At 74.1% G+C, this 25,377-nt stretch overlaps 4 protein-coding genes across 4 annotated transcripts; 2 read left to right on the top strand and 2 right to left on the bottom strand.

Annotated features, from left to right (window-relative positions):
- Nucleotides 1–2,041: 2,041 nt before the first annotated feature.
- Nucleotides 2,042–5,697, bottom strand: LOC104010055 (tubulin alpha-1A chain). The gene is made up of 4 exons (XM_087771513.1): nt 5,576–5,697; nt 4,139–4,361; nt 3,895–4,043; nt 2,042–3,200 (listed from the first exon to the last, which is right to left on the bottom strand). Exons 1-4 carry the CDS (start codon nt 5,576–5,578, stop codon nt 2,220–2,222), a joined length of 1,356 nt encoding a protein of 451 aa, XP_087627639.1. The 5' UTR covers nt 5,579–5,697; the 3' UTR covers nt 2,042–2,219.
- Nucleotides 5,698–12,106: 6,409 nt separating this feature from the next.
- Nucleotides 12,107–14,118, top strand: LOC104021462 (tubulin alpha-1C chain). Its single transcript, XM_087771516.1, has 3 exons — nt 12,107–12,328; nt 12,424–12,572; nt 13,144–14,118. The coding sequence occupies exons 1-3, from the start codon at nt 12,208–12,210 to the stop codon at nt 14,116–14,118; spliced, it is 1,245 nt and encodes a 414-aa protein (XP_087627642.1). The 5' UTR covers nt 12,107–12,207.
- Nucleotides 14,119–15,504: 1,386 nt separating this feature from the next.
- Nucleotides 15,505–18,549, top strand: PRPH (peripherin). The gene is made up of 9 exons (XM_087771852.1): nt 15,505–15,866; nt 16,571–16,631; nt 16,840–16,935; nt 17,017–17,178; nt 17,248–17,373; nt 17,453–17,673; nt 18,055–18,104; nt 18,209–18,285; nt 18,362–18,549. The coding sequence occupies exons 1-9, from the start codon at nt 15,505–15,507 to the stop codon at nt 18,407–18,409; spliced, it is 1,203 nt and encodes a 400-aa protein (XP_087627978.1). The 3' UTR covers nt 18,410–18,549.
- A 1,963-nt stretch (nt 18,550–20,512) lies between these two features.
- C1QL4 (complement C1q like 4) lies at nt 20,513–22,699 on the bottom strand. The gene is made up of 2 exons (XM_087771486.1): nt 22,178–22,699; nt 20,513–20,692 (listed from the first exon to the last, which is right to left on the bottom strand). The coding sequence occupies exons 1-2, from the start codon at nt 22,697–22,699 to the stop codon at nt 20,513–20,515; spliced, it is 702 nt and encodes a 233-aa protein (XP_087627612.1).
- Between the last annotated feature and the right edge of the window lie 2,678 nt (nt 22,700–25,377).

Genomic DNA, 25,377 nt, shown 5'->3' with positions numbered 1-25,377 from the left:
ACGGAGGGGGGGGGGGACTGGGGGTCTGACCCCCCCCCCCCGCGGCCCTCAGCCCCCCCCGTCACTGCGCTTGCGGCGGATGGGGGGGGGCACGGCCGCTCCCGCCCCCCCGCCTCCCCCCCGCCCGGTGCGGCTCCGCTGCAGAGGAAAACTGCGACATGGGGGGGCGGCACGTGCTGCCGCGCCCGGTGCCCCCCCGGCCCCCACGGTTAATCGGCTTCTCCCGCCCGACCCCCCAGCCCCCCGCTCCGGCCCATCTGCACCGCCCGCCCCCCCCGCCCCAGCCCATCTGCACCCTGGAGAGCCCCCCCCCCCAGCCCATCTGCACCCCACGGACCCCCCCGGCCCATCTGCACCCCACGGGCCCCCCCGGCCCATCTGCACCCTGGAGAGCCCCCCCCAGCCCATCTGCACCCCACGGACCCCCCCGGCCCATCTGCACCCTGGAGAGCCCCCCAGCCCACCCGCAGGTGACCCACCCGCGATGGGGGTTGCGGTGCCCCGGGCCCCCCCCGGAGCGGCCGGGGGGGGGGGCAGCCCCCGTTCGCTGCCGTGGGCTTTGTCCCAGCCCCGCCCGCAGCACCGGGACCCCGGCTCCCTGCGGGACCCCCCCAGGCGGGACCCCGGCCCCCCACGCTCCCCCTCGCCCGCCGCAGGGGCCCGCTGCAACGCCCACAAGACGGGGTACGCGCGGGGGCCCCGCCGCGGCCCCCGGGGCAGCTCCCTGCCCGGCTGCGAGGCCGCGGGGTGCCCGGCGGGGGGGGCCGGGGGGGGCCAGCACCAGCCCCCATGTAATCCCCGGAGCTATTTGCTCCCGATAATCCGCCTTCCTGTTTTGCCGAGAGCTTTGCGGACAACCCAGCGGCCCCTTCGGCAGCACCCGCCGCCACGCGCTGCCGGGGCCCCCCCTGTCCCCGCTGGGCTCCCCCGGGGCCACCCCGCAGCCACGGCCACCCCGGGGTGCGCGGGGCTGGGGCCGGCGCAGCAGCATCCGCCGCAGCTGCATTGCAGCGGGTGACGTGGCTCCCCGCCATTTGCCTCGCCCGGCTGCCGCATGGCCACCCCGGCACCTCCGCTCCCGCCGGGAAGGGGTTTTCTCCCCCCAGCTCTGCCCGGCCGCATCGGGCTCCCGCAGCCCACCTCGGTGCGGGGGTCCCGGCCGGGGCTCGGGGCCAGCTCGGCTCCCGGCGATGCCAATGTGGCGGCCGGCCGTAGCCAGGGAAGAGCCGCTCCCAGCCCCACTCATGGCCGCCCCTCCAGGAGCCGGCGTTTCTGGCAAGGTGGCCCGGGGCCTGCGGCGTCCTGGGGGGTCCCGGGGGTCCCCCCCCCACTGCAGCACACCCTGCGCCTCGCTGCAGCACCCGCTCGAGTTTCACTCTGCGTTCAGCTTCCCCTTCATTATTCATCCCTGCGGGGAGCCAGCGGCGAGGGGGGGGCAGCGGGGCCCACTGCCCCCATACCCGGGCAGGGCTGGGGGGGGGGCTGCTGCCCCCCTTCCCGGTGACTGGGGCTGCCAGGGCCAGCACCCTGCCCTGCAGGGGGGCTCCAGGACACCCCATGGGTGGGGGGGGAACACCCATCCCTGGACCCCAGCACCCTGGGGACTGAGGATCTGCAGCCCCAGTGCTCCCATCCAGCAGGACCCCCCAGTAACCAGGCCCCCTGAGGCAAGGCAGCCCCTTCCCCCCCCCCCCCAGGCACAGCAGGGCCCCCCCAGGCTTCTGCCGAACGGGGGGTGTCGGAGATCCCCAGCCCCCCAGGAGGAGTTAAACCCCCCATGTGCCCACTCGGGACTCCCTCGGCTCCTGGCCCTAAGAAGGCCCGGCCCCCCCTGCAGTGGGGGCACAGCACGGGGGCCACGCTGCCCAGGGACGGGGAGGGAGGCGCCGTCTGGGGGGGCTGCAGGGCGCGGGGCTCAGCACAGCCCCGGGCAGGCGCACAGGGACCAGGGCGGAGACCCCGGGTGCTTGCAGGGACCCCGGGCCATGCCCCGGGCTGTCGGGGCCGTCGCGGCACGGAGTAAAGACACAGGAGGCAGGGGTAAGACAGGGAATGCTTTTTATTCAGACCCACGGCGAGGACGGTGGGACCGTAACAGACTTTTCCACTGAAGCACAGACCATTGAACAGGACAGACCGCGGCGCACACACTGCTACAGACCCACGGGGGGTCTTCAACTAGGTTATGTTCCCTGTAAGAGCAGCACCCTTGTGAGAGTTTAGTATTCCTCCCCTTCCTCCTCGCCCTCCCCTTCCACCGAATCCACCCCCACCTCCTCGTAATCCTTCTCCAGGGCGGCCATGTCCTCCCGCGCCTCCGAGAACTCCCCCTCCTCCATGCCCTCCCCCACGTACCAGTGCACGAACGCCCGCTTGGCGTACATCAGGTCAAACTTGTGGTCCAGGCGGGCCCAGGCCTCGGCGATGGCCGTGGTGTTGCTCAGCATGCACACGGCGCGCTGCACCTTGGCCAGGTCCCCCCCGGGCACCACCGTCGGCGGCTGGTAGTTGATGCCCACCTTGAAACCGGTAGGGCACCAGTCCACGAACTGGATGGTGCGCTTGGTCTTGATGGTGGCGATGGCGGCGTTGACATCCTTGGGCACCACGTCCCCGCGGTACAGCAGGCAGCACGCCATGTACTTGCCGTGCCGCGGGTCGCACTTCACCATCTGGTTGGCCGGCTCAAAGCAGGCGTTGGTGATCTCCGCCACCGAGAGCTGCTCGTGGTAAGCCTTCTCGGCCGAGATGACGGGGGCGTAGGTGGCCAGCGGGAAGTGGATGCGGGGGTACGGCACCAGGTTGGTCTGGAACTCCGTCAGGTCGACGTTCAGGGCCCCGTCGAAGCGCAGGGAGGCCGTGATGGAGGACACGATCTGGCCGATCAGCCTATTGAGGTTGGTGTAGGTGGGCCTCTCGATGTCCAGGTTGCGGCGGCAGATGTCGTAGATGGCCTCGTTGTCCACCATGAAGGCGCAGTCGGAGTGCTCCAGGGTGGTGTGGGTGGTGAGGATGGAGTTGTAGGGCTCCACCACGGCCGTGGAGACCTGCGGGGCCGGGTAGATGGAGAACTCCAGCTTGGACTTCTTGCCGTAGTCGACGGAGAGGCGCTCCATGAGCAGGGAGGTGAAGCCGGAGCCGGTGCCGCCCCCGAAGCTGTGGAAGACCAGGAAGCCCTGCAGCCCCGTGCACTGGTCAGCCTGGCGAGGAGAGACAAGGGGGGGCCATGTTTAGTCCGGGCAGCGGCAGAAGCTGCTCCTTCCTCTCCGTGGCCTCACGAGGAGATTTGGGGGATTTCCAGCAGCAGCGCAGGGGCCATCGGGATGGGGACAGGGTGGCCCCGACCCCGGCTGTTGGGCACTGACTCACAGGAGCGGTGAATCCCCCAGGGAAGCCCCTTGGCCCCCGGGGTGGGAGAGCGGCCAGAAGCACCCGCAGGGCGGGCTGGGTGCCACCGGCTCGGCAGCAGAACGGGGAGAGGTCTGGGGAGGGGGTCTGGGCATCGGGGAGGGGGCCAAAGCATCGGCCTCCGCACGGCCGCAGGGCTCCGGGAGGGGCCGGTCAGGGCTGCCAGCGCCTGCGCAGTCCCCGGGACGCCCGTTCCCAGCCGCACGCAGCTGGACGCGGCCGCGGCGAGAGCCAAACGGGAACAAAGGGGGAATTGCACAGCTCAGCACCGCCAGTGCCCGGGGGCCGCGGCGCCGCGGAGCAGCTCCAACGCCCCAGCTGCGCCGCGTCCCGCTGCCGGCCAATGGCAGCCGCTGCAGAACAGGATTAACATTAATTAATATATTAAATCTAAAGGCAGCCCGGCTAGCCCGGGGGGGAGGGAGAGCCCGAGAACCGAGCCTGGGTGTCCTCGGCTCATCTCCCACGAGCCCCCCCTGCCCCTACCAGCTTGCGGATGCGGTCGAGGACCAGGTCGATGATCTCCTTCCCGATGGTGTAGTGCCCGCGGGCGTAGTTGTTGGCCGCATCCTCCTTGCCCGTGATCAGCTGCTCGGGGTGGAAGAGCTGCCGGTACGTCCCGGTGCGCACCTCGTCTGCGGGGAGAGCCCGCCCGCCCCGTTAGCGCCCGGCGCCCCTTGACGCCGGGCGCGCCCTTGGCGCCGGCTGCCCCCCGGCCCCCCGCGCTCACCGATCACCGTGGGCTCCAGGTCCACGAAGACGGCGCGGGGCACGTGCTTGCCGGCCCCCGTCTCGCTGAAGAAGGTGTTGAAGGAGTCGTCCCCCCCGCCGATGGTCTTGTCGCTGGGCATCTGCCCGTCGGGCTGGATGCCGTGCTCCAGGCAGTACAGCTCCCAGCAGGCGTTGCCGATCTGCACGCCCGCTTGGCCCACGTGGATGGAGATGCACTCGCGCTGCGGGGACAGAACGCGGGGCCGTGTCACCCCGGGGTCCCCCCTTTGTCCCCATTCCCCCCCCCAGGACCCCGCAGGGACGCTGTCCCCAGGACGGGCTGGCACCGAGCTGGGAAGGGCCGGTGGCCAGGGCTGGATGGGGCCAGCTCATCCCGGGGGCCAGATCCTGCCCAGCTGCCCCCTATTGTTCTGGGCCCCAGCAGGCGCAGAGGGCCGCAGGGTGGCCCTGCTCCAGGGCCACACCCAGTACAGGGGGGTGCTCAGCTCCGGGGGTCCCATCCTTCCCCCCCCCCCAGGAGCTGGGACCCTGCCTGTTATGGGATGGGGAGCTCAGCACCAGGGGCTCATACTGCCCCAAGGGACTGGGACCGCACCCAGGGCAAGATGGGGAGCCTCGAGGGTCCCATCCTGCCCTACCCACCCTGCTGAGACCCAGCAATGCCCGGTGCATGGGGGGCTCAGCACCATGGGCTCATCCTGCCCACTCGGGTCCCCATTGAACCAGGGCCACGCCCAGTGCGGGACTGGGGGGGCTTCATCCTGCCCTGCCTCGTCCTCTGCTGCGGGATGGGGTGCTCAGCACCGGGAACCCATCCTGCCCCGTTCAACCGGGGCCACGCCCAGTGCGGGCTGCGGGCTCAGCACCAGGGGGCTCTGTCCTGCCCGGTTTAACGGGAGCCACGCCCAGTACGGGACAGTGGCTCAGTACCGGGGGGGGGCCCGATCCTGCCTCGTCGAAGCGGGACCACGCCCAGTACGGGCTCAGGGCTCAGCACCGGGGACCCATCCGGATCGGTTTAACGGGAGCCACGCCCACTGCGGGCTCGGGGATCAGCACCGGGGACCCATCCTGCCCGGTTTAACGGGAGCCACGCCCGATGCGGGCTCGGTGCTCTGCCCCGGGGACCCATCCTGCTCGGTTTAACGGGCACCGTGCCCGATGATCCCACCCCGCCCGGTTTAACGGGAGCCACGCCCGCTGCGGGGGCTCGGTGCTCAGCCCCGGGGAAGGCGGAGGGGGGGCTCATTTAACGGCAGCCACACTCGGGGCTGGGTCCCGGGCCACCCCCCCCCGCCGTAACGGGAGCCGCGCCCGGTGCGGGCTCAGCCCCGGGGCCCATCCCGGGCGGGGGGCGTCGGGACCGGGAATAAAGGGGGGAATGGGGGGACGGGGAGCGGGAGGAGCGGGACCCCCACCCCGTGCCCCCCCTCACCATGGCGGCGGTCGGCTCCGGGGCGGTCTCACAGCCCGACGCTGAGGCGGTCGATGTAAGAGGCGCGGCGGAGCGGCGGGCTCGGTGCGGGGCTTTATAGGCCCGGCGGGGCGGGGCGGGCGGCGGGGCCGGCGGCGGCGGCGGCGGCGGCCATTGGCGCGGCCGCGATGAGGTAATGGCCCCCCGCCGCCGCAGACAAAGGCCGGGCGGGGCGGGGGGGGCCGGGGGCTGCGGCGGCCACCGACCCCGGCCCCGCCGCCCGTTCCTGCCCGCCGCCGCCTGCGCCCCGGTCGTGTCCTTGTCCCCGGCCCCCGCCGCGTCCCTGTCCCCAGCCGCGTCCTCGTCCCCGGCCGTGTCCCCGCGGTGCCCCGGTCCCCGTTCTCGGCCCAGCCACCGTCCCCGGCCACGCCCTGGTCCCCATCCCCGGTCGTGCCACCGTCCCCAGTCTGGCCGTGCGCCACTGCGCTGGCTCCCAGTTGTGCCCCTGTCCCCATCCTTGGCCACGCCTTGGTCCCCAACCCCGGCCATGTCCCTGTCCCCATCCCCAGCTGTGCCACCGTCCCCCTGTCTGGCCGCTGCCCTGGTTCCCAGTTATGCCCTTGTCCCCATCCTTGGCCACGCCCTGGTCCCTGTCCCCAACCACGCTGTTGTCCCCATCCCCGGTCGCACTCTGGTCCCCAGCCCCAGCCACGCCCTGGTCCCCATCCCTGGCCCTGGCCCCATCCCTGGGGACGCTGTCCCCGTGCCTGGCCATGCCCCAGTGCCCTGGTTCCCAGCCACGCCTTGGCCCCCGTCCCCACCGTGGCCCGGTGCCTGGCCTGGCCGCAGCCCGGCCCTTTCCCGGCCGTGCCCCGGCCCTTCCAGCGCCTCTTTGTCTGCAGCAAGCAGCCCCGCGGGGCCCAGCCGGGGGGAGAGAGCGCCTGCCCCCCGGGCAGCTGGGGCCGAGCAGGGCCGGGGCCGGCAGGGGACACGGGGGACAAAGCCCCGAGGTGGCTCCCAGCGCAGTTTTTGGGGCTGGGGGGCGCGGACCGAGCGGCAGCTGCTCTGCAGCAGCTGGTGGTTGGGACACAGCTGGGACACCGGGGCACGCGTCCCCCGGCCACCCCTCCATCTGCCGCAGCCCCTGCGCGGCCCCCCCGAGCCTCCGGCCCCGCGGCCCTGGGGGGTTCCCCCTCCCCTTTGTCCCTGCAGGGCTGGGGGCTGGGGGCTGGGGGTCGTCCCCCTGCGGCGGGGGGCTGCGGAGGGGCTCAGTCCCTGCAGCGGGGTGACCCCACGCCGCACGCGCGGGCAGGGCTGGCCCCAGCTGCCGCAGGTGGAGCTGCCAGGGTGCCCCCCCGCCGAGAAATCACATTTTTCTCTGCATTTCCCACATTATGCAGATCTCTGGGCAGCTCCAGGTTCCCACGTCCCCACCGTCAGCCCCACGTCCCCGCCGTCAGCCCCACGTCCCCACCATCAGCCCCACGTCCCCACTGCCAGCCCCACGTCCCCGCTGCCAGCCCCATGTCCCCACTGCCAGCCCCACGTCCCTGCCGTCAGCCCCACGTCCCCACTGCCAGCCCCACGTCCCCGCTGCCAGCCCCACGTCCCCACTGCCAGCCCCACATCCCCACCGTCAGCCCCACGTCCCTGCCGTCAGCCCCACGTCCCTGCCGTCAGCCCCACGTCCCCACTGCCAGCCCCACGTCCCCGCTGCCGGCCCGATGTCATAGAATCATTTCAGTTGGAAAAGACCCTTAAGATCATCGAGTCCAACCGCTTCCCCCAGTCTTCCTGTTCTTCCTCCTGTTCTTTCTCCTACTCCTTTTTCCCCTTTTCTTCCTCCCCTTCCCCTTTTTCTTTCAGCTTTTATTTCTTCTATTCTTTTGCTCAACAGTTCCTCCCGGTTTTGTTCGGGCTCTGCCGGCCGGCTGCTTTTGGGGTGCTGCTGGAGCGGGGTGGGAGCAGGGAGGGGCCGGGGCTCGGTCCCCGAGCAGACAAAGAGGGGCCGGGATTTGGGCATCGCCCGCCAGAACAAAGAACCGGGCGGCCCTGGCTGCGCCGAGCCGAGCAGCTCCGGCAGATTCAGCTCCCGCTGGGCGAAACGGGTGTTTAGGGGGACCCCGGCCCCAGAGCGGCTCAGCCCCCAGCCCCACGCCGGCTCGGTCCTCGCGTGGGAAACGTCTCCTGCCTTTGTTTCCCCCCAGCCCCGAGGCTTCAGTGCCGGCGCGGGGCCTGGCAGGGCGTCCCCAGGGTGTCCCCAGGGCGTCCCCAGGGCGTCCCCAGGGCCTGGGGTGCGGGGGGCTCACAGCAGCCCCCCCTCGGGAACCCCTCTCCAGGCTGGGGGGGGTCACTGCCCACCCCATCCCCGAGCCGTGGGCAGGGGGTGCCCCATGGGGCGGCGGGTGGCTCGGCCCCCCGGGCGACGCGGGGTGCAGGGCGAGGGGTGCTGGGCGCCGGGGGTCCCCCCCCAGCCCCTTCCCATCATTAGGTATGGAAGGCCACTCGTCCCTGCGCTGACCGCTGCCAGGCAACGGGTCGTGGTGGCGGGGTTGCTAGGAGACCGGTTGCTAGGAGACAGCCTGGGGACCCCCCCCTCGCATTCCCCTTCCCCAACATCCATCCCCGGGGCCTGGCCACGGAGTGCGGGGAGACGGGGCTGGGGTCCCCCAACGCCCAGCCCCACTGCGCCCTGCCCCGGGGCCCCCCCCGTGCCCAGCCCCGGTGTGTGCTGGGGGGGGTCTGGCCCAGCTCCCGGACCCCCCCGCGCCTCCCGCCCGCCGGTGCTGTGTTGACTGTTGGTAGCAACGCGGCTCCTGGTGACGGTTGCTCCCCCCTCCATGTCACCACCACTGAGCAGAACAGGCCCCGGGCCCCCCGGGGGCCCCCCCGGCCGCGCAGAGCCCCCAGCCCTGCCCATGGCTGCCCCCCCCCGGGATGCCCAGCCCGGGGGGGCTCCGAGAGCCGGCGTCCCCGCTCCCCTCCGCCGCAGGCTCGTTTCCCGGCCTCTGGCTCCCTGCCCGCGGCATGGCCGAGGTTTCCAGCTCCCCCAGTTTGGGCCCTTCCCGGGGGTCCCTCACTGGTGACCTCACCCCCCCCAGCTGGGACGCATCCGTCCCCGGGGATCGGGGGTCCTGGCCCTGCCGGGGGCTCCCGGGGAGGGGATGACAGCCCGGGCCCCGGCTGCTGCTATTTTTAACCTGTTTTCCCGCAGAACGCGGCGTGCGAACGCCCGCTCTGTCCGTCTGTCCGTCCCCTGCCACCATCGATGTGACGGGTGCATTGAAACGGAGCGACGGGGCAGCTCGGGGGTGGGGGCTGCGCCTCGCCGGGGTGCAGGATGAGGCCCCTGGGCGGCGGGGGGCTCCGGAGGGGTCCCGCCGTCCCCTGGCTGGCTCGGGGTGGGACTGGGGGGCTGGAGGGGCACGGGGGGGCGGTGACACCCATCCCTGCCCGCACCCGACCCCCAGCCCCCCTCTGAAGGGCAGGGCGAGGCACCCCCCGAGCGCTGGTGCTGGGGGCAGCGGGTGACCCCGTCCCCAGGGCAGGGAGCAGGGGTGTCCCCCCGTCCCCCCGCAGCCCGGGTGCCCCCCGCCCCCGGGGAGGCTCAGCCCCGGGAGGGGGGCAGGGGGCCCCCCGAGGGGCAGGACAGGGCGCAGGGAGGCAGCGGCGGGGCAGGGGGCTGCGGCCGCGCTGGCGGTGGGGAGGGGGCCGCAGCATCGCTCGCCGCCGGCGGGGCAGCACCGCATTGCGGCAAAGCCTGCGATAAAGGAGCGGGGCGGCGGGGGCGAGGCGGGAGAGACCCCGCTGCGGGGGGGTCCCCGCTCTGCCCGGCCCCCCCAAAGTACCCCCGACCCCCCGCAGGGCCCCGGAGCCGGGGGGGGGGGGCTCGGGGGGCTCCGGTGCCATGGGTGGCTCAAGGAGCGGGTGTCATGGGGACATCGGCCACCTCGGTCACCCCGGCCCCGGGTGGGTGCCAGCACCGAGGGGGTGCCCAGGGAGCGGGGGGACACCGGGGAGCCCAAGGAGTGGGGGGACACGGGGGTGCCCAGGAGTGGGGGGGCTCCGGGGGAGCCCAGGGAGGGGGGGGAGACGGGGGTGCCCAGGAGGGGGGGGGCGCCGGGGGAGCCCGGGGGGCGGGGGGACAGCGGGGAGCCCAGGAGTGGGGGGACAGCGGGGGAGCCCAGGGGGTGGGGGGACACGGGGGTGCCCAGGAGTGGGGGGACACGGGGGTGCCCAGGGGGCGGGGGGACAGCGGGGAGCCCAGGAGTGGGGGGACACAGGGGAGCCCAGGGGGTGGGGGGATACGGGGGAGCCCAGGGGGCGGGGGGACACGGGGGTGCCCAGGAGTGGGGGGACACGGGGGAGCCCAGGGGGTGGGGGGACACCGGGGAGCCCAGGAGTGGGGGTACACGGGGGAGCCCAGGGGGTGGGGGGACAGCGGGGAGCCCAGGAGTGGGGGGGCACGGGGGAGCCCGGGGGAGCCCTGGGGGCCCCGGCTCAGCCGTGGTGCAGGGTGCTGTGCGGTGGGGGCTGGGTGCAGCCCTGGGGCGAGGGGGCACAGAGGGGGACGGGGGGGGGACAGGGACCCCGGGGCGCACGGGGGGGACACGGTGGCCCCGCAGGGACACGCCGCTCTCGGCCCTGCCAGGAGCCCCCCCGGGGCAGGGGGGCATGGCCGTGGCGGGTCCCCCGGGGGCGTCCTGGTCCCCCCACCCCCGGCTCTTTGCCCACCGGCCCTGCATGGGGACAGGGTCCCTCTGCCGGGGGGGACACCGAGGGAGAGACCCCACTGCAGGGGTGGGGGTCGCTGGGGCCGCCCGTGTCCCCACGCCGTCCCCACACCCATCTCCGGCCCTGGAGCGTGGCCCCGACCCGCGCTCGCCCCAGCCCAGGGCAGGGGGGGCCCGGGGCGCTGCTCCCCGGGGGGGCGAGCGTGGGGTGGCCCCCCCGCCCCGCAGGACCCGTCCCTGCGTGGGTTCCCCCGCGGAGCCGCCCCAGGGGCTGGCGGGGAACCCGGGCGGCGGCCGGGCGCAGGAGCCGGCGCGGCGGGGGCCCGCGGGGCTTCCCACGGGAACGGGACCGGGACCGGGACGGGGACGGGATGGGGACGGGACCGGGACGGGGACCGCTGGACCCCCGTGGCCCCCAGCCCAGGCCGGGCCGTGGCGCTCCCTGGGCAGAGCCCGGGTCTGGGGCTGCGGCCGGGGGGTGCAGGGACCCCTCCTGCTGAACCCCCCCGACCCTAATACCCCACACAGCCCCACCTGCCCCTAAAGCCCCCCTAAAATCCCCTAATGCCCCCTAAAGCCTCCCTAAAGCTCCCCAATGCCCCCCACCCCTAAAGCCCCCCTCATGCCCCCTAAAACCTCCATAAAGCCCCCTAAAGCCCCCTAAAGCCCCCCTAAAAGCCCCCAATGCCCCCTAAAGCCTCCCTAAAGCCCCCCGATGCCCCCCTAAAGCCCCCACCCCTAACGCCCCCGCCCCTCCTGCCCCATGCCCCGCCCTTCGCCCCGCCCCTCGCCCTCCGCATTCCACTCCGCCGACGTCACCGCCTACGCACCCTGGCCGGCTTTCGAACCGGCCAATCGGAATCGAGGCGGGGCGGCGAGGGTGTGGTCGGGCGGCGAGGGCGTGGCGGGGGCGTGGCTGGAGCCCCGCCCACCGATCCCCGCCCCTCGGGAGGCCCCGCCCCCGGGGTATATCGGGGGGCCCCGCCGGGCGCCCCTCGCCTCCCTCCTCGGCAGCTCCGTAACCGGTTTGGGCAGCGAGCGGCCATGGTGAGGGTCGGGGGGGGACGGACACGCGTGGGACCCCCTGGGGGGGCGTGGGACCCCCCGGGGCAACGCGTGGGGCTGAGGGGTAGGGGGGTGCCGGGTCCCCCCGTGTCCGTGGGGCTGCGGTCCGGCGTGGGGGGGGATGTGTGAAGGTTCCTCGCGTGTCCGGGACGTCCCGTGGGGCCGCTGAGCATTTGCAGGCCCTGAGGGGGGAGGACGGGGGGCTCCGTGTGCCCCCAGTGTGGGGCGGGGGGCTGGAGCCATGGTCCCCCCCGGCCGGGGCTCGCTGCCCTGGGTGCTCCCTGCCCCCCTGCGTGGGGACACGCCGGGGTGGCCCGGGCTCCCACGCTGGTCCTGGACACGTCCCCACGGCCACCCCTGGGGCTGCCCGAGCCGGGAGGGGACCCTGCTCCGTGGGGGGGTGCTGGGGGGACCCCCCTGCCGCCTCTCCCTGGGAATGGGAGCGAGCCACGGCAGCGTGGGGCCGTGGCGGGGGCAGCCCCCGCGCTCACCCCAGCCGCAATGGGGGAGGCTCTGCCCGGCCCACGGAGTTTGCCCTGGTCCCGAGTGGGGCCGGCTGGGGGGGGTGGGCAGCCCCGTGGGGAGGGGGCTGAAGCTGTCCCTGTCCCAGTACAGGCCTTGGGTGGTGGGAAGTGGGAATGGTGGGGACTGGGAATAACCCTGGGGAGCCCCAGCTCCGGGGAAGTGGGGGGGTGACCGGCGTTGGGGTGGGGGCTGCGCCCCGCTGAGCCCGATCCCCCCGTGCCCCCGCAGCGCGAGTGCATCTCCATCCACGTGGGCCAAGCGGGCGTGCAGATCGGCAACGCCTGCTGGGAGCTGTACTGCCTGGAGCACGGCATCCAGCCCGACGGGCAGATGCCCAGCGACAAGACCATCGGCGGGGGGGACGACTCCTTCAACACCTTCTTCAGCGAGACGGGGGCCGGCAAGCACGTGCCCCGCGCCGTCTTCGTGGACCTGGAGCCCACGGTGATCGGTGAGCGCGGGGGGCCGGGGGGCAGCCGGCGCCAAGGGCGCGCCCGGCGTCAAGGGGCGCCGGGCGCTAACGGGGCGGGCGGGCTCTCCCCGCAGACGAGGTGCGCACCGGGACGTACCGGCAGCTCTTCCACCCCGAGCAGCTGATCACGGGCAAGGAGGATGCGGCCAACAACTACGCCCGCGGGCACTACACCATCGGGAAGGAGATCATCGACCTGGTCCTCGACCGCATCCGCAAGCTGGTGAGCGTCCCGTGGGGGCTCGCGGGGTGGGTCCGTCCCCAGGGGGTGGCTGGGGACACCAGGAAGCCGGTGTCCCTGGGAAGGTGACCAGCAGGTCCTTCTTGCCCCATCAGCACTTTGGGACAGAAGGTGGGGCTGCCCCGGGGTGTGGGTGGCAGGTCTGGGCTGTCCCCCGTGCCCACAGGCGACACTGCTGCCCTGGGGGCAGCCCGGCCCTGGCCCAGCCCGGTGCCCAGCCCGGCTGTGGAGCGGAGGAGGACGGGAAGCCCCATGCCCGGGGCAGAGGGGGCTGCGCAGCCCTGCTTTGGGTGCTGGTGCAGCACTGGTTTGACTGGTGTGGCTGCCCGAGCTCTTTGAACCTCTGGTTCCCACGCTGGGGCTGGCGCCGGGGCTGGCCGGACCTGCTGTGCCGCCGGCTCCGCTCGGGGAGCTCCCGGCACATCAAAGGCTGAGCTGGCTGCCCATGGGCTTGCGTGGGACGGGTGGCTGCTGCCGGGGCCATCCCGGGGCGCACGAGGGTGCGAAGGCATGGCTGACCTGCTCCGGGCCCCGCTGGGGTCTCTCCCAACAGGCTGACCAGTGCACGGGGCTGCAGGGCTTCCTGGTCTTCCACAGCTTCGGGGGCGGCACCGGCTCCGGCTTCACCTCCCTGCTCATGGAGCGCCTCTCCGTCGACTACGGCAAGAAGTCCAAGCTGGAGTTCTCCATCTACCCGGCCCCGCAGGTCTCCACGGCCGTGGTGGAGCCCTACAACTCCATCCTCACCACCCACACCACCCTGGAGCACTCCGACTGCGCCTTCATGGTGGACAACGAGGCCATCTACGACATCTGCCGCCGCAACCTGGACATCGAGAGGCCCACCTACACCAACCTCAACCGCCTCATCAGCCAGATCGTGTCCTCCATCACGGCCTCCCTGCGCTTCGACGGGGCCCTGAACGTCGACCTGACGGAGTTCCAGACCAACCTGGTGCCGTACCCCCGCATCCACTTCCCGCTGGCCACCTACGCCCCCGTCATCTCGGCCGAGAAGGCTTACCACGAGCAGCTCTCGGTGGCGGAGATCACCAACGCCTGCTTTGAGCCAGCCAACCAGATGGTGAAGTGCGACCCGCGGCACGGCAAGTACATGGCGTGCTGCCTGCTGTACCGCGGGGACGTGGTGCCCAAGGATGTCAACGCCGCCATCGCCACCATCAAGACCAAGCGCACCATCCAGTTCGTGGACTGGTGCCCTACCGGTTTCAAGGTGGGCATCAACTACCAGCCGCCGACGGTGGTGCCCGGGGGGGACCTGGCCAAGGTGCAGCGCGCCGTGTGCATGCTGAGCAACACCACGGCCATCGCCGAGGCCTGGGCCCGCCTGGACCACAAGTTTGACCTGATGTACGCCAAGCGGGCGTTCGTGCACTGGTACGTGGGGGAGGGCATGGAGGAGGGGGAGTTCTCGGAGGCGCGGGAGGACATGGCCGCCCTGGAGAAGGATTACGAGGAGGTGGGGGCCGACAGCGTGGAGGGCGAGGAGGACGGGGAGGAATACTAGCGCCTTGTCTCTTCCGCCGGTCACACTGTGGTGCTGTTCATTAAAATCGCTCTTTCCACGCTGGCCTCGGTGATTGTCCCAGCAGGATCTGCGCCGCGGTGACCCGGGGGGACGTCCCGAGGAGGGGGGGGTCCAGGCTGGGCCGAGCTGGCCTGGGCTGGTGGCCAGGTCCTGCTGCCAGCTGGCCCAGGGGCTGGGCTGGGGGGGCTGCGGGGGCCTGGGGTCCCTCGGCTGGGTCCTGTGCTGCGCGCTGGCTCTGCCCTGCTGGGCTGCCTTCCCTGGGGGGGGTCTGTGTCCCCCCACTATTGTCCCCAGGGCTCCCTGTCACATGGGTGCGTGCCCGGGGGGCTGAGGACCCCTGGGAAGAGCCCCCAGGGGGCTGGGAGCCCCCGCTGCCCCAGCAGACGCCCCCCGGCCCCAGCCCCGGGTGCGTGGGCAGGATGCGGCCCCAGGCACGGCCAGTGCAGACGGGCAGTACGTGGCGTGGCGCGGCTCCTGGCATGGCGCTGGTCGCTGCGCTGCGCTCCGCAGCGCTGGGGGGGTCCTGGGCGGGAGGGGACCCCCCCGGGCAGGGCACCGACCCCTTCCTGTAAGCGCTGCGCGGGAAGGGGGGGCCTGAGGCCATCGTGAGCCGTGTCACCGCTGTCCCTCCAAAACGGGGGGGGGGACAGGGCCCCCGTCCTGGGGGCTGGCATGGGACGGGCCCCCATCGCCCGCTCCCTGGGGCTGAGCGCCCTGGGCAGGATGGGACCCAGCTGGGGAGGGGGCTCTGCTGAGCCCCGCAGCAGGGGGTGAGGATGGGCCTCACCCTGCAGCCCCCAGCCCCTTGCTGCATCCCAGTGGGGGGGTCTGCACCCCCTCTCCCCGTGCTGCTTGGGGGGGACCCCGCACCCCCCGGTACTGTCCTGAGCCCCGCGGGGTCCCCCAGCCCCCTCCTGCATCCTGGCAGGGGGAGCCCCGGTGCTGCCCAGCCCCTCTCCCTCCGCCCCAGTGGGGGTCTGGGCCCCCCGGCCCCCCCGGCCCCGCTGCCCGCCGCCCCTGGGGCCACCAGGCTCCTCTGCCTGCACCCCCGAGGGGGGGGCCCTGCAGCCCCCACCCCGCAGCCCCCCACCCCGCAGCCCGAGGGGGCCCTGCAGCCCCCACCCCACATCCCGAGGGGGCCCTGCAGCCCCCCACCCTGCAGCCCCCACCCTGCACCCCGAGGGGGGTCCCCGGCCCCTCCCGGCCCCCCTCCCCCCCCCGAGGGGACACCCGCAGCCCCCGGTCCTCCCCCCGGCCGGGAGACCCCTCCCCTCGCTCCCGCACCCCCGGGTCCCCCCGGCGGGGCGGAGCCGCTGCCCGCTATAAACAGCCGGTACCGGCAGCCGCCGCCCTCCCGGTACCGCCATGAGCCGCGGCGCCCGCGCCCCCCCCCCGCGCCGCCCCCTCGGGGCTCCGCCGCCGCCCATCCCCGCGGCTGCGGGGCGGCTGGCGGCGGCGGCGCGGAGCGCGGAGCGGGAGGAGCTGGCGGCGCTGAACGATCGTTTCGCCGCTTTCCTGGAGCGGGTGCGGGCGTTGGAGCGGCAGAACGGGGCCCTGCGAGCCGCCCTGGGCCGCGCCGCCGCCGCCGCCGCGCCCCGCACGGCGGGGCTGGTGCAGGGGGAGCTGCGGGGGCTGCGGGAGCGGCTGCAGCGCCTCGGCCGCGACCGGGACCGGCTCCAGGCCGAGCGAGATGGGCTGGCCGGCGACCTGGCGGCCCTGCGGCGGCGGTGGGTGGGCGGCGGGGCCGGGGGGTGCGCCGGGATGGGGGGTGCGCCGGGATGGGGACGGGGGATGCACCGGGATGAGGGGTGCACGGGGGATGCACCGGGCCGGGGGGTGCACCGGGATGAGGGGTGCACCGGGAGGGGACAGGGGATGCCCCGGGGGACGTGGGGGTGACAGGGCCCGGGGATGCCCCGGGGGCACTGGGGAGGGAGCGGGCGTGAAGTGGGGAGGGGGCCGGGGATGCGCCCAGCAGACGCCGGAGAAAGCAGCTGGGATGCACGGGGGGCACTGGGTGGGGACTGGGAGGGACTGGGAGAGCAGGGCTCTGCGGAAGGGCGGGGCACGGCGGGGTGGGGGCACTGGGCGTGGACTGGGACGAGCACTGGGGGGAGATGGGGCCGGGGCAGGGCTGGACCCCGCCGGGGAGGCTGCAGGGGGGTCGTGGCCCCGGGGCGGTGTGACGGGGCCCGGGTGGGGTCCCCAGCATCTGGGGGTCCTGCGGGAGGGGCTGGTCCTGCCCTGGCTGTGCGGGGACAGGGACCCCAGGGCTGCCCCTTCCCGGGCTGGGGGCTCCTCCCCCCCCCCATCCCCGTGGGCCTGCAGCACACGGGGGGCTGCGGCAGGGCGGGGGGCCCGGGCAGCAGGAGGCACGGGGCGGGGGGCTGCACCCTGGCCCCCGCCTCCTCCTCACCCCTGCTCTCCCCAGGCTGGAGGACGAGACGCAGAAACGGGAGGATGCGGAGAAGAGCCTGGTGCTGTTCCGCAAGGTGCGGTGCCCGTTCCCCGTCCCCCCCGTGTGGTCCCCGTTCCCCGTCCCCTCCGTGTGGTGCCGGCTGGTGAGGCTCCCACCCTACGAAGGCCCCAGCGACGCCCCGTGCACCCGGCGCTCCCCATCCTGCACCGCCCCGGGGGGGTTCCCGGGGGGCCCCATCCCCTCCGCGCTGCCCCGCAGCTCGGCCTGGCCTCTCCCCGCAGGACGTGGACGACGCCACGCTGTCCCGCCTGGAGCTGGAGCGCAGGGTCGAGCTGCTGATGGACGAGATCGGCTTCCTCAGGAAGCTGCATGAGGAGGTGGGGGGCCGGGGGGGCCGGGGTGGCGGGGAGCGGGCCGGGTCCGTGTGCCGCGGCGTGACGGCCCGCGCGCCCGCGCAGGAGCTGCGGGACCTGGAGGTGAGCGCCCCGAGCCCGGCGGTGCCGGTGGAGGTGGAGGTCCGCAAGCCGGAGCTGACGGCCGCGCTGCGGGAGATCCGCACCCAGTACGAGAGCATCGCCGTGAAGAACCTGCAGGAGGCCGAGGAGTGGTACAAGTCGAAGGTACCCGGGGCTGGGGGCGCCCGGGGGGCCGGGGGGCCCCGGCAGCCCTGACTCCCCCGGCCCCCGCAGTTTGCCGACCTCTCGGACGCAGCCAACCGCAACCACGAGGCGCTGCGGCTGGCCAAGCAGGAGATGAATGAGTCCCGGCGGCAGATCCAGAGCCTCACCTGCGAGGTGGACGGGCTGAAGGGCATGGTGAGAGCCGGGGCGGGGGGCTCCGGGGGGGACGCAGGCACCGAGCCCCGGCCCCACGCGGCCCCCTCTCCCCCCGCAGAACGAGGCGCTGCAGCGGCAGATGCAGGAGATGGAGGACGAGTTCGGGGAGGAGATCGGGAGCTACCAGGACGTGGTGGGGAGGCTGGAGCAGGAGATCCAGCAGATGAAGGAGGAGATGGCGCGGCACCTGCGCGAGTACCAGGACCTGCTCAACGTCAAGATGGCCCTGGACATCGAGATCGCCACGTACCGCAAGCTGCTGGAGGGCGAGGAGAGCCGGTGAGGCTGCCCTGCCCGGCGAGGGGAGGCCAGCGCGCGCGGCCTCGCGGCCCCGTCGCTGCCGGGGTGCAGGGGGTCCCCCCCGCTGGGTCAGCCCGGTTGTTACGGGGTTTGCTTGCAAGGAGGCAGCTCTGGGCACCGATGCCGCGGGCAAACAGCGTTCCCACGGGAGCTTCTTGCCAGCGCGATAAAGGCAAGGCCAGGGAGGGCGTGATGGCGGGGGAGCTGCCGCCGGCTCGGCAGCCTGCGGGCACAGCCCACCGCCGGCCCGGCACAGGTTAACCGCGATGGGGGTCACCCGCTCCATGGTGTGGAAGGGTCAGGGTCACCAGCGATGCCCGGGAGCCCCTGACCCCCCTCCCCCTCTCCCCCCCCCCCCAGGATCACCGTCCCCCCGCACCCCGCCACCTCCTTCAGCATGAGAAGCTCAGGTGAGGGGGGGGCCGGGGGTCCCCGTGCCCCTGCCCAGGGTGGCCTCGCACCCACCCGCACCCCGGGGGGGGACAGGGGGGCTGACGGCCTCTCTCTGCCCCAGTGCTGGAGCCGCAGCCTGCGGAGAGCCCGGCGCGGAGGATGGTGCTCATCAAAACCATCGAGACGCGGGACGGGCAGGTGGGGGCTGGGGGCTGCAGGCCCGGGGGGTCCCCGCCTGGGGGGGCTGGGCTGACCCCCCCTTCTCCCCCCACAGCAGGTGGTGACGGAGTCCCACAAGGAGCGAGCGGAGCCGGGGAAGTGACGGAGGGGACCCGCGCCCCGGCCCCCAGGCTGCGCTGCCCGGACCCCCGGGGCGGCGGCTGGGGGGGCTTCGCCGGACCCCGCTGCGGGCCGGGGCCAGAGCGTGGGGCTGGGGGCAGAGCGTGGGGCCAGCTGCCCCCTCCCCAGCGCCGCGACGCGAAGCTGCGCCGCAGCCCGGTGCCTTGTGCCCCCCCTCTATTTATTGCTATTTATCGCCTCTATTTCTCTCCCTGCTGCAACCTCGGTTGCGTTGAACGTTTATCGAATGTCTCCCGTGCTGCCCGCGGCTGGGGGGCCCCGGGTCCCCTCCTGCCGACAGGGTCTGGGGGCTCCGGTGGCTCCCGGGTGCTGCTGGGGGGGCTCGGGGGGCTGCCCCCCATGTCCCCATCCTGCTTGAGCAGCAAATAAAGGCTGTGGTGAGGACGCGGCCGGGTCCCGTGCGTCGGCCGTGGGGGGCACCCGGGGCTGCGTGAAGGCAGCTGGGGGTGGGGGGCTGCAGGGGCCGTGCCGGGGGTGGGGGCCAGGCCCGGGGGTGGCCGCCCACCAGGCGCCTGACAGCTCGGGGGTCGGGGGGGATCCAGGCCCAGCCTGGGAGCGCTGGGGGGTGCAGAGCCCTTCTCGGCCCCCTGTTCCCCCCCCCCCCCCCCAGGGCTCAGGAGAGGGGGGGGCCCCTGCCTGCCCTGACTGGGGGGGCTTCCCCAGGGAGGGGTTGGGGTGCAGCTCTTTGGGGGGGGCAAAGACCCCAAGGTGACGGTGAAGGAGGCGCCGGCTCTTCCCAGTGCCTCCCCAGGCTCCGGCAATGGTGGGGGGGGGGGGATTGGGGGCAGGGAGGTGCCTGGGGAGATGGGGGCACCCTGGGAATTGAAACTGGGGGGGGGGGGGGCATGACCCAGGCCAGGGGGGTTGGGGGGGCCCTGGGGAGGAGGGGGGCCCCCCCAGGAGGAGAGTGTGGTGCAAGACCTTAGGGGGGACGAGGGCCAGTGGGACCCCGAGGTGGCAGCACCGGCTCTTCCCGGTGTCTCCCCAGGCACCCACCGTGCTGGGGGGGTGGGGGGGGGGGGCCCTGGGGCTGGGGGGGGGGGCGGGGGGGGTGGGGATCCTGGGGTCAGGGAGGGACCCTGGGAGCGGGGTGGGGGCCAGTTGGGGAGAGGGCTGGGACACCATGGGGGGGGTTGAGAGTGGGGGGGTGGCCCGGGGGGGGGGGCACCCTGGGGAGGCGGGATCCCACTCCCCGCGGCCGCCCCCGGGGGCAGCCGGGACCCCGACCCCCCGGACACTGGGCACCTCGTGGGGTCTCTGGGGCGCTGAGCCCCCACCCCGCCAGCCCCTCCCGGGGGTCCCCAGGCTGCCGCCCCCCCCGGCCGGCGGTAGCCGTGTCCTCCCGGCCACTGGCCACGCGATGGCAGCACCGGCCCGCGGCCACGGCGGCCGCAGGGCTCGGGCGGGGGCGACCCCGCCGCTCCGCTCCCCCCCGGGACCCCGGACCCCGGGGCAGGCGCTGTCCCCAGCGTGTCCCCGTCGCGGGGGTGGCCTGCGCCCTGCGCGCCCGTGTGCGTGGCGGGGGGGCTGCCGCTGTCCCCAGTGGCAGCGGGGGGGGGAAGGTGACAATGAGGGTCCCCACCAGGGGCCCGGAGCTCGACCCCGCTGCGAGGACAGGGGACAAGCAGGGCCAGCACCCAGGAGCGATGGTGGCCCAGCGCCCTCCCTGGGGGTCCCCGTCCCCCCCCGTCCCCAGGGGTCCCCTCCGCCCCCCCGGAGGCGAAGGCAGCAGCTGCGCACCCAAACCCCGAGTGTTTTATTGGGGGGAACACGGAGCCCAGCGATCGGCCGCGGGGCCGGGGGATCCCCGGCGATGGGGACAGCACCGGGACACCCCGACGCCCTTTGGGGGTGCTGGCATGCGGGGGGGGGGGGCACTGGGGGGGTGTGGGGGTGACTGTGGGTGGGTGGCGTGGAGGAGCCGGGGGCGCGTGTGCGCGGGGCGGCGGGGGCACGCGCGTCCCCGCGGGTGTCGTCGCACCCAGCGCTGTCGCGGGGGACGGTCACGCCAGCGGGAGCCGGGACCCCGGCCCCGCAGCCCCGGCCCCGCGCTGGGGCGGGGGGCTCAGTCGGGGTAGATGATGAAGCCGGAGAAGGTGCTGTACTTGTTGGTGTTGCCGCCGTGCACTTTGCCGCCGTCCAGCTTGACGAAGACCTCGTCGCCCACGTCCAGGTGCAGGATGACGCTGTTGCTGGCGTAGTCGTAGTTCTGGTCCGCATCCTGTGCGATGGCGCTGGCCCGCACCTGGGGGGAATGGCCGTCAGGGACCCCCCCCGCCCCTGGGGGAGCCTGGGAGCGGCGTGCGGGGCTGGGAACGGGGGGGCTGAGCTGCTCTGGCCCCCCGCCAGCCCGCTCAGCCCCCCGTCCATCGCCGCTCAAGGTCACGCCGCCCGGCTGCGGCAGAACCGGGCGAGGGAGCCAGCGTCCCCCCCGCTCCCTAACTGTTGCCGGCCAGCAGCGGTGACAGGAGGGGACAGGGACAGAGCCCCCCCCACCCTGGGGTCCCCCGGGGTAGGGCCACCCCCCACGCCCGCGGCAGGCTGTCGGAGCTGGGTCTCACCGGCGGTGCTCGCCCCGAGGACCCGCTGGGGACCGGATTTGGAGAACCCCGGTGCCCCAGACGCTGCGGGAGCCCGGGGCCCTCCCTGCCCCACGCTCCTGCGCGGCCCCGGGAACCAGGGATGCTCGGGGGGGCCGCGGAGCCGGCATCGACCGTGCTGGATCGATCCTCGTTTCTCCCATAATAAATGGGAAGCGTCCGGGGCGAGGCGGCGCAGGAGCTGCCGGCCGGGCTGCGCCTCCGCGAACAAAGGGATGAGCCGGGGGGCGCAGCCTGTCCCCCCGGTGCTGGTGGCCATCCCGGCTGGGGGGCACAGCCTGTCCCCCCGGTGCTGGTGGCCGTCCCGGCTGGGGGGCACAGCCTGTCCCCCCCGGTGCTGGTGGCCATCCCGGCCCGGGGGCACAGCCTGTCCCCCCGGTGCTGGTGGCCGTCCCGGCTGGGGGGCACAGCCTGTCCCCCCGGTGATGGCAGCTGGCCCAGCTGGCCCTGACGGACCCCATTCCCCACCAGCTCCGAGCCCGGCGCTCCCAGGGGAGCGTGTCCCCCCCGTCCCTGCGGCAGGAGCCCCAGGATGGGGGTTCCGTGTCCCCAGGGCTGAGGCAGGCGGTGGGGACGGGTGCGGGGCTGCGGGGTGGCTCCCCCAGTCACCCCCTCCATGGTGCCGGAGGAGGAATGGGCTGGGGGGAGATGGGGATACTGGGGTGGGGAGAGCAGGGCTGGGGAACCAGGGCTGGGGGGAAATGAGATGGGGGAAGAGGGATGGGGAGAAGAGGATGGGAATTGGGGGAAACGGAATGGGGGGACTGGGGTGGGGGGAACTGGGATGGGGAACCAGGATGGGGGAGCCAGGATGAGGGATCAGGAATGGGGGGAACAAGGATGGGGGAACTGAGATTAAGGGAAACCGGAATGGGAAAACCGGGATGGGAGGAAACAGGATGGGAAAACCAAGACAGGGGAAGCGGGATGGGGAAACTGGGATGGGGGGAGCTGGGATGGAGGGAGCTGGGATGGGGGAGCCCGGTGGAGACGCACGGAGAAATGGAGCTGGAGGGGCCGGGGTGGAACAGGGTGAGGCAGCGGCTGGGGGGAGCGGGGTGGGGGGCACTGGGGACACCGGGAGGAGCTGCCCTGGGGCTGCCGGCAGCGGCGCTGGGCCCGGCCCGTACCTGCCCGTTCTTCATGAGGTCGGCCCACATGCTGGTGCCGTCGCCGCCACGCATGAGGACGTGGTAGGTGAAGAAGTAGATGCCGGGCAGGGGGCAGGTGAACTTCCCGCTGGAGGGCTCGTAGTAGTTGCCCACGTTGGTGACCACGTCGTCGAAGCGCAGCACCTCGTAGCCCTCGTGGGGCTTCCGCAGCCCCGCGTAGAAGGCGATCTTGGGGCTGTAGAAGGAGGGGATGTACCCCCCGGGACCCGGCCCCGGTGGCCCTGGTGGCCCCGGCCGGCCTGGCTCACCCGGCGGCCCCCGCGGTCCCGGCGGCCCGGGGGGGCCCCGCACGCCGGCGCGGCCCTTGCGCCCCGGTTCGCGCTTGGCGCCGGGCAGGAAGGGTGGCGGGGAGGCGGCGGGCAGCTCGGGGCCGGGGTAGGGGTCGCAGACCATGCGGCAGCTGCCCAGCATCTCGTAGTGCGCGGCCGCCTTGGAGCTGTGCACCAGCAGCGGGATGGCCACCAGCAGCACCAGCACCATGGCCACGCCGACGGCCGCCCCGGCCACCCGCTTCCTGCGGCTCAGCCGGGAGGCGGCCAGCGCCAGCAGGTCCTCCTCGCCCTTGGGAGCGATGGTGGTGCCGGGGGGAGGACGGCACCCAGCCGCCCACTGAGCCTCACGCCCTGGCGGGGACCGGGCTGGGAGCGGGGACGGGGCTGGGAGCGGGGACGGGGCTGGAAATGGGGACAGGGATGAGGGTGGGGACAGGGATGAGGGTGGGGATGGGATGGGGATGGGGATGAGGATGGGGATGGGATGGGGATGAGGATGGGGATGGTCACAGCAGCGGGGCTGGGGATGGAGCCGGCAGCAGGGCTGGGAGCGAGGATGGGAGCGGAGCTGGGAGCGGGAACAGCAGCAGGGATGGGCACAGGGACAGGGACGGGGACAGGGATGGGGACAGGGACAGGGACAGGGACAGGGACAGCAGCAGGGCTGGGGCCGAGGATGGGACCGGGAGCGGGGCCGGGGCCGGAGCCGGGGCAGAGCCGCGGATGGAGCCGGGACTTGCGCTGCTGAAGGGATGAGACCGGAGCCGATGATGGAACCGGGAGCGGAGCCGGGACCCGAGACGGCGGCGGAGCCGGGAGCGGAGCCGGGGAAGGGGCTGAGAGCGGAGCCGGGGACGGAGTCGAGAGCGGAGCTCCTGCAGCAGCCGGGACCGGAGCCGGTGCTGGAGACGGGACCGGAGCCGATGGTGCAGCCGGGACCGGAGCCGGTGCGGGAGCTGGTGATGTAACGGAGCCGGGATGGAGCCGGGACGGAGCCGGGACGGAGCCGCCGCGAGGCGCGGGGCAACTTCTCGCCAAGTTGCCCGGGAGCGGCCCCCCGGGAGCGGCCCCCCCTCCCCCGGGAGCGGCCCCCCCTCCCCCGGGAGCGGCCCCGCGCCGCGCTCTCCCCGGTGCGCACCGGCGGGGACCGGGGCCGGGGCCGGGCAGCGCCGCCCGGGGCCGTTCTCCCGGAGCCGCCCCCGCGCCCCGCTCGGGGTCCCCGGGGTCGGGCGGCCCCTGGCCCGCGGCGGAGCCCCCCCCCCGGTGCCCGCCGGTACCTGCCGCCCGCGGCGCCGGGAGCCACGTGCCGGGGCCGCCGCCCGCGCCGCGCCGCGCCCGCAGCCCCGCTCCGCCCGCCCCGCTCGACGGCACCGGGCACGGCGGGGGCGGGGGGAGGGACGGGAGCGGGGGGGGAGGGCTGCGCTGGGGGCGCCGGGGGGCGCGAGCGAGTGTGCAAGGGGGGGGTGCATGTGCACAGCTCCGTGAGTGTGCAAGGGGGGCGCGGGGCTGCGTGTGTGCAAGGGGAGGGGGTGCAGGGGGTGCTGGGGGCACAGATGAGGGGTGGGTGTGCACAGGGCGGCGGGTGTCGGTGCACGGGGGTGCGTGTGCAGGGCGCAGTGGGGGTGCCAGGGCTCGTGTGTGTGCAAGGGGAGGGCGGGGGGTGCTGGGGGTGCTGGGATGGGGGTGCTGGATGCAGGGGGGTGCGTGTGTGTGCGTGCAAGGGGAGGGTGGGGGGTCCTGGGGGTGCTGGGTGCATGTGTGTGTGTGTGCAAGGCGGGTGCGGGGGCGTGAGCGGGGGCTTTGGGTGCACGGCTGTGCGTGGCACGGGGGCTGCGGGTGCGGGGGTGCACAGGGCCCCCCCCGACTGCGCCCCACGCAGGGGCTGGGCTGGCGGCCACGGGCCCGGTTTTGGGGGTCCCTCCCCAGGGCGCTGCCGGGGAGCCCCAGGCCGGGGGGGCTCTGCCGGGGCGCGGGGTCCCTCCCCAGCCCCGCGCCGGGGACAGAGCTGCTGCCCTCGGGGGGTCCGGTGCCCCCGGGGCCCGAGCGGCCGGGGCTGCGGGGTGCGGGTCCGGCCCCGGGGCTCCCCACGGCGCAGCGGGTGCTCGGGGACCGGATTCATGGCTGCTGCTTTCCAGCCTTGCCCGCGTTCGCTCCGGTGTGCGGGATGGAGCCCGGGCCTCTGCGCTCCCGGGAGCGGGGCCGCTTCCCCCGCCGGCCCTCGCCCGCAAAACCAGCGGGGAAAAGAGGGGTCCCGGGCAGGAGCCCCCCAGCCCCGTGCCGGTGACGGCTGGGGTCCCTTGGGGGTGCGGGACGAGGGGGGCCCTGCACGGAGCTGCTGGGGTGGGGACGGGCCTGTGGGGGGGCTTTGCACACGCGTGGCTGCGTGCAGGGGTGCACGCGTGTGCTTGCGGCGTCTGCGGCTGGCCCCCCGCGTCTGCGCGCGTGCACGGATGCAAGCTGCGGGGTGCAGGGGCGGGGTGCATGTGTGTGCTGTGCGCTGTGTGCGTGCTCTGTGCACGTGTGTGTGTGCTCTGTGCGTGTGTGTGTGCTGTGTGCATGCATGTGTGTGCTCTGTGCACGTGTGTGTGTGCTCTGTGCATGTGTGTGTGCTGTGTGCATGCTCAGTGCATGCGTGTGTGCTCTGTGCTTGCATGTGTGTGCTCTGTGCATGCGTGTGTGTGCTCAGTGCATGCGTGTGTGTGCTCTGCACGTGTGTGTGTGCTCTGTGCATGTGTGTGTGTGCTGTGTGCATGCTCAGTGCATGTGTGTGTGCTCAGTGCATGCGTGTGTGTGCTCTGCACGTGTGTGTGTGCTCTGTGCATGTGTGTGTGTGCTGTGTGCATGCTCAGTGCATGTGTGTGTGCTCAGTGCATGCGTGTGTGTGCT

The sequence above is a fragment of the Nipponia nippon genome, unplaced genomic scaffold, assembly GCF_047370975.1.
Source record: "Nipponia nippon isolate SJK-2023a ecotype South Korea unplaced genomic scaffold, ASM4737097v1 scaffold_35, whole genome shotgun sequence".
Taxonomy (NCBI): domain Eukaryota; kingdom Metazoa; phylum Chordata; class Aves; order Pelecaniformes; family Threskiornithidae; genus Nipponia; species Nipponia nippon.
The sequence above is the reverse complement of the archived record's forward strand: the minus strand, read 5'-3'. Positions and strand labels throughout refer to the sequence as shown.

Bases quoted from the DNA above. Each gene is read 5' to 3' on its own strand.
- LOC104010055 (XM_087771513.1), bottom strand. The intron at 4,044-4,138 runs GTGAGCGCGGGG...CTCTCCCCGCAG, and splicing joins CCTGGAGCCCACGGTGATCG to ACGAGGTGCGCACCGGGACG. The intron at 3,201-3,894 runs GTAGGGGCAGGG...TCTCCTCGCCAG, and splicing joins TCGACCGCATCCGCAAGCTG to GCTGACCAGTGCACGGGGCT.
- LOC104021462 (XM_087771516.1), top strand. From the start codon at position 12,208: ATGCCCAGCGACAAGACCATCGGCGGGGGGGACGACTCCTTCAACACC. The intron at 12,329-12,423 runs GTGAGCGCGGGG...CTCTCCCCGCAG, and splicing joins CCTGGAGCCCACGGTGATCG to ACGAGGTGCGCACCGGGACG. The intron at 12,573-13,143 runs GTGAGCGTCCCG...CTCTCCCAACAG, and splicing joins TCGACCGCATCCGCAAGCTG to GCTGACCAGTGCACGGGGCT.
- PRPH (XM_087771852.1), top strand. From the start codon at position 15,505: ATGAGCCGCGGCGCCCGCGCCCCCCCCCCGCGCCGCCCCCTCGGGGCT. The intron at 17,179-17,247 runs GTACCCGGGGCT...CGGCCCCCGCAG, and splicing joins AGGAGTGGTACAAGTCGAAG to TTTGCCGACCTCTCGGACGC. The intron at 17,374-17,452 runs GTGAGAGCCGGG...CTCCCCCCGCAG, and splicing joins TGGACGGGCTGAAGGGCATG to AACGAGGCGCTGCAGCGGCA.
- C1QL4 (XM_087771486.1), bottom strand. From the start codon at position 22,699: ATGGTGCTGGTGCTGCTGGTGGCCATCCCGCTGCTGGTGCACAGCTCC. The intron at 20,693-22,177 runs GTACGGGCCGGG...CATTCCCCCCAG, and splicing joins ACCTCATGAAGAACGGGCAG to GTGCGGGCCAGCGCCATCGC.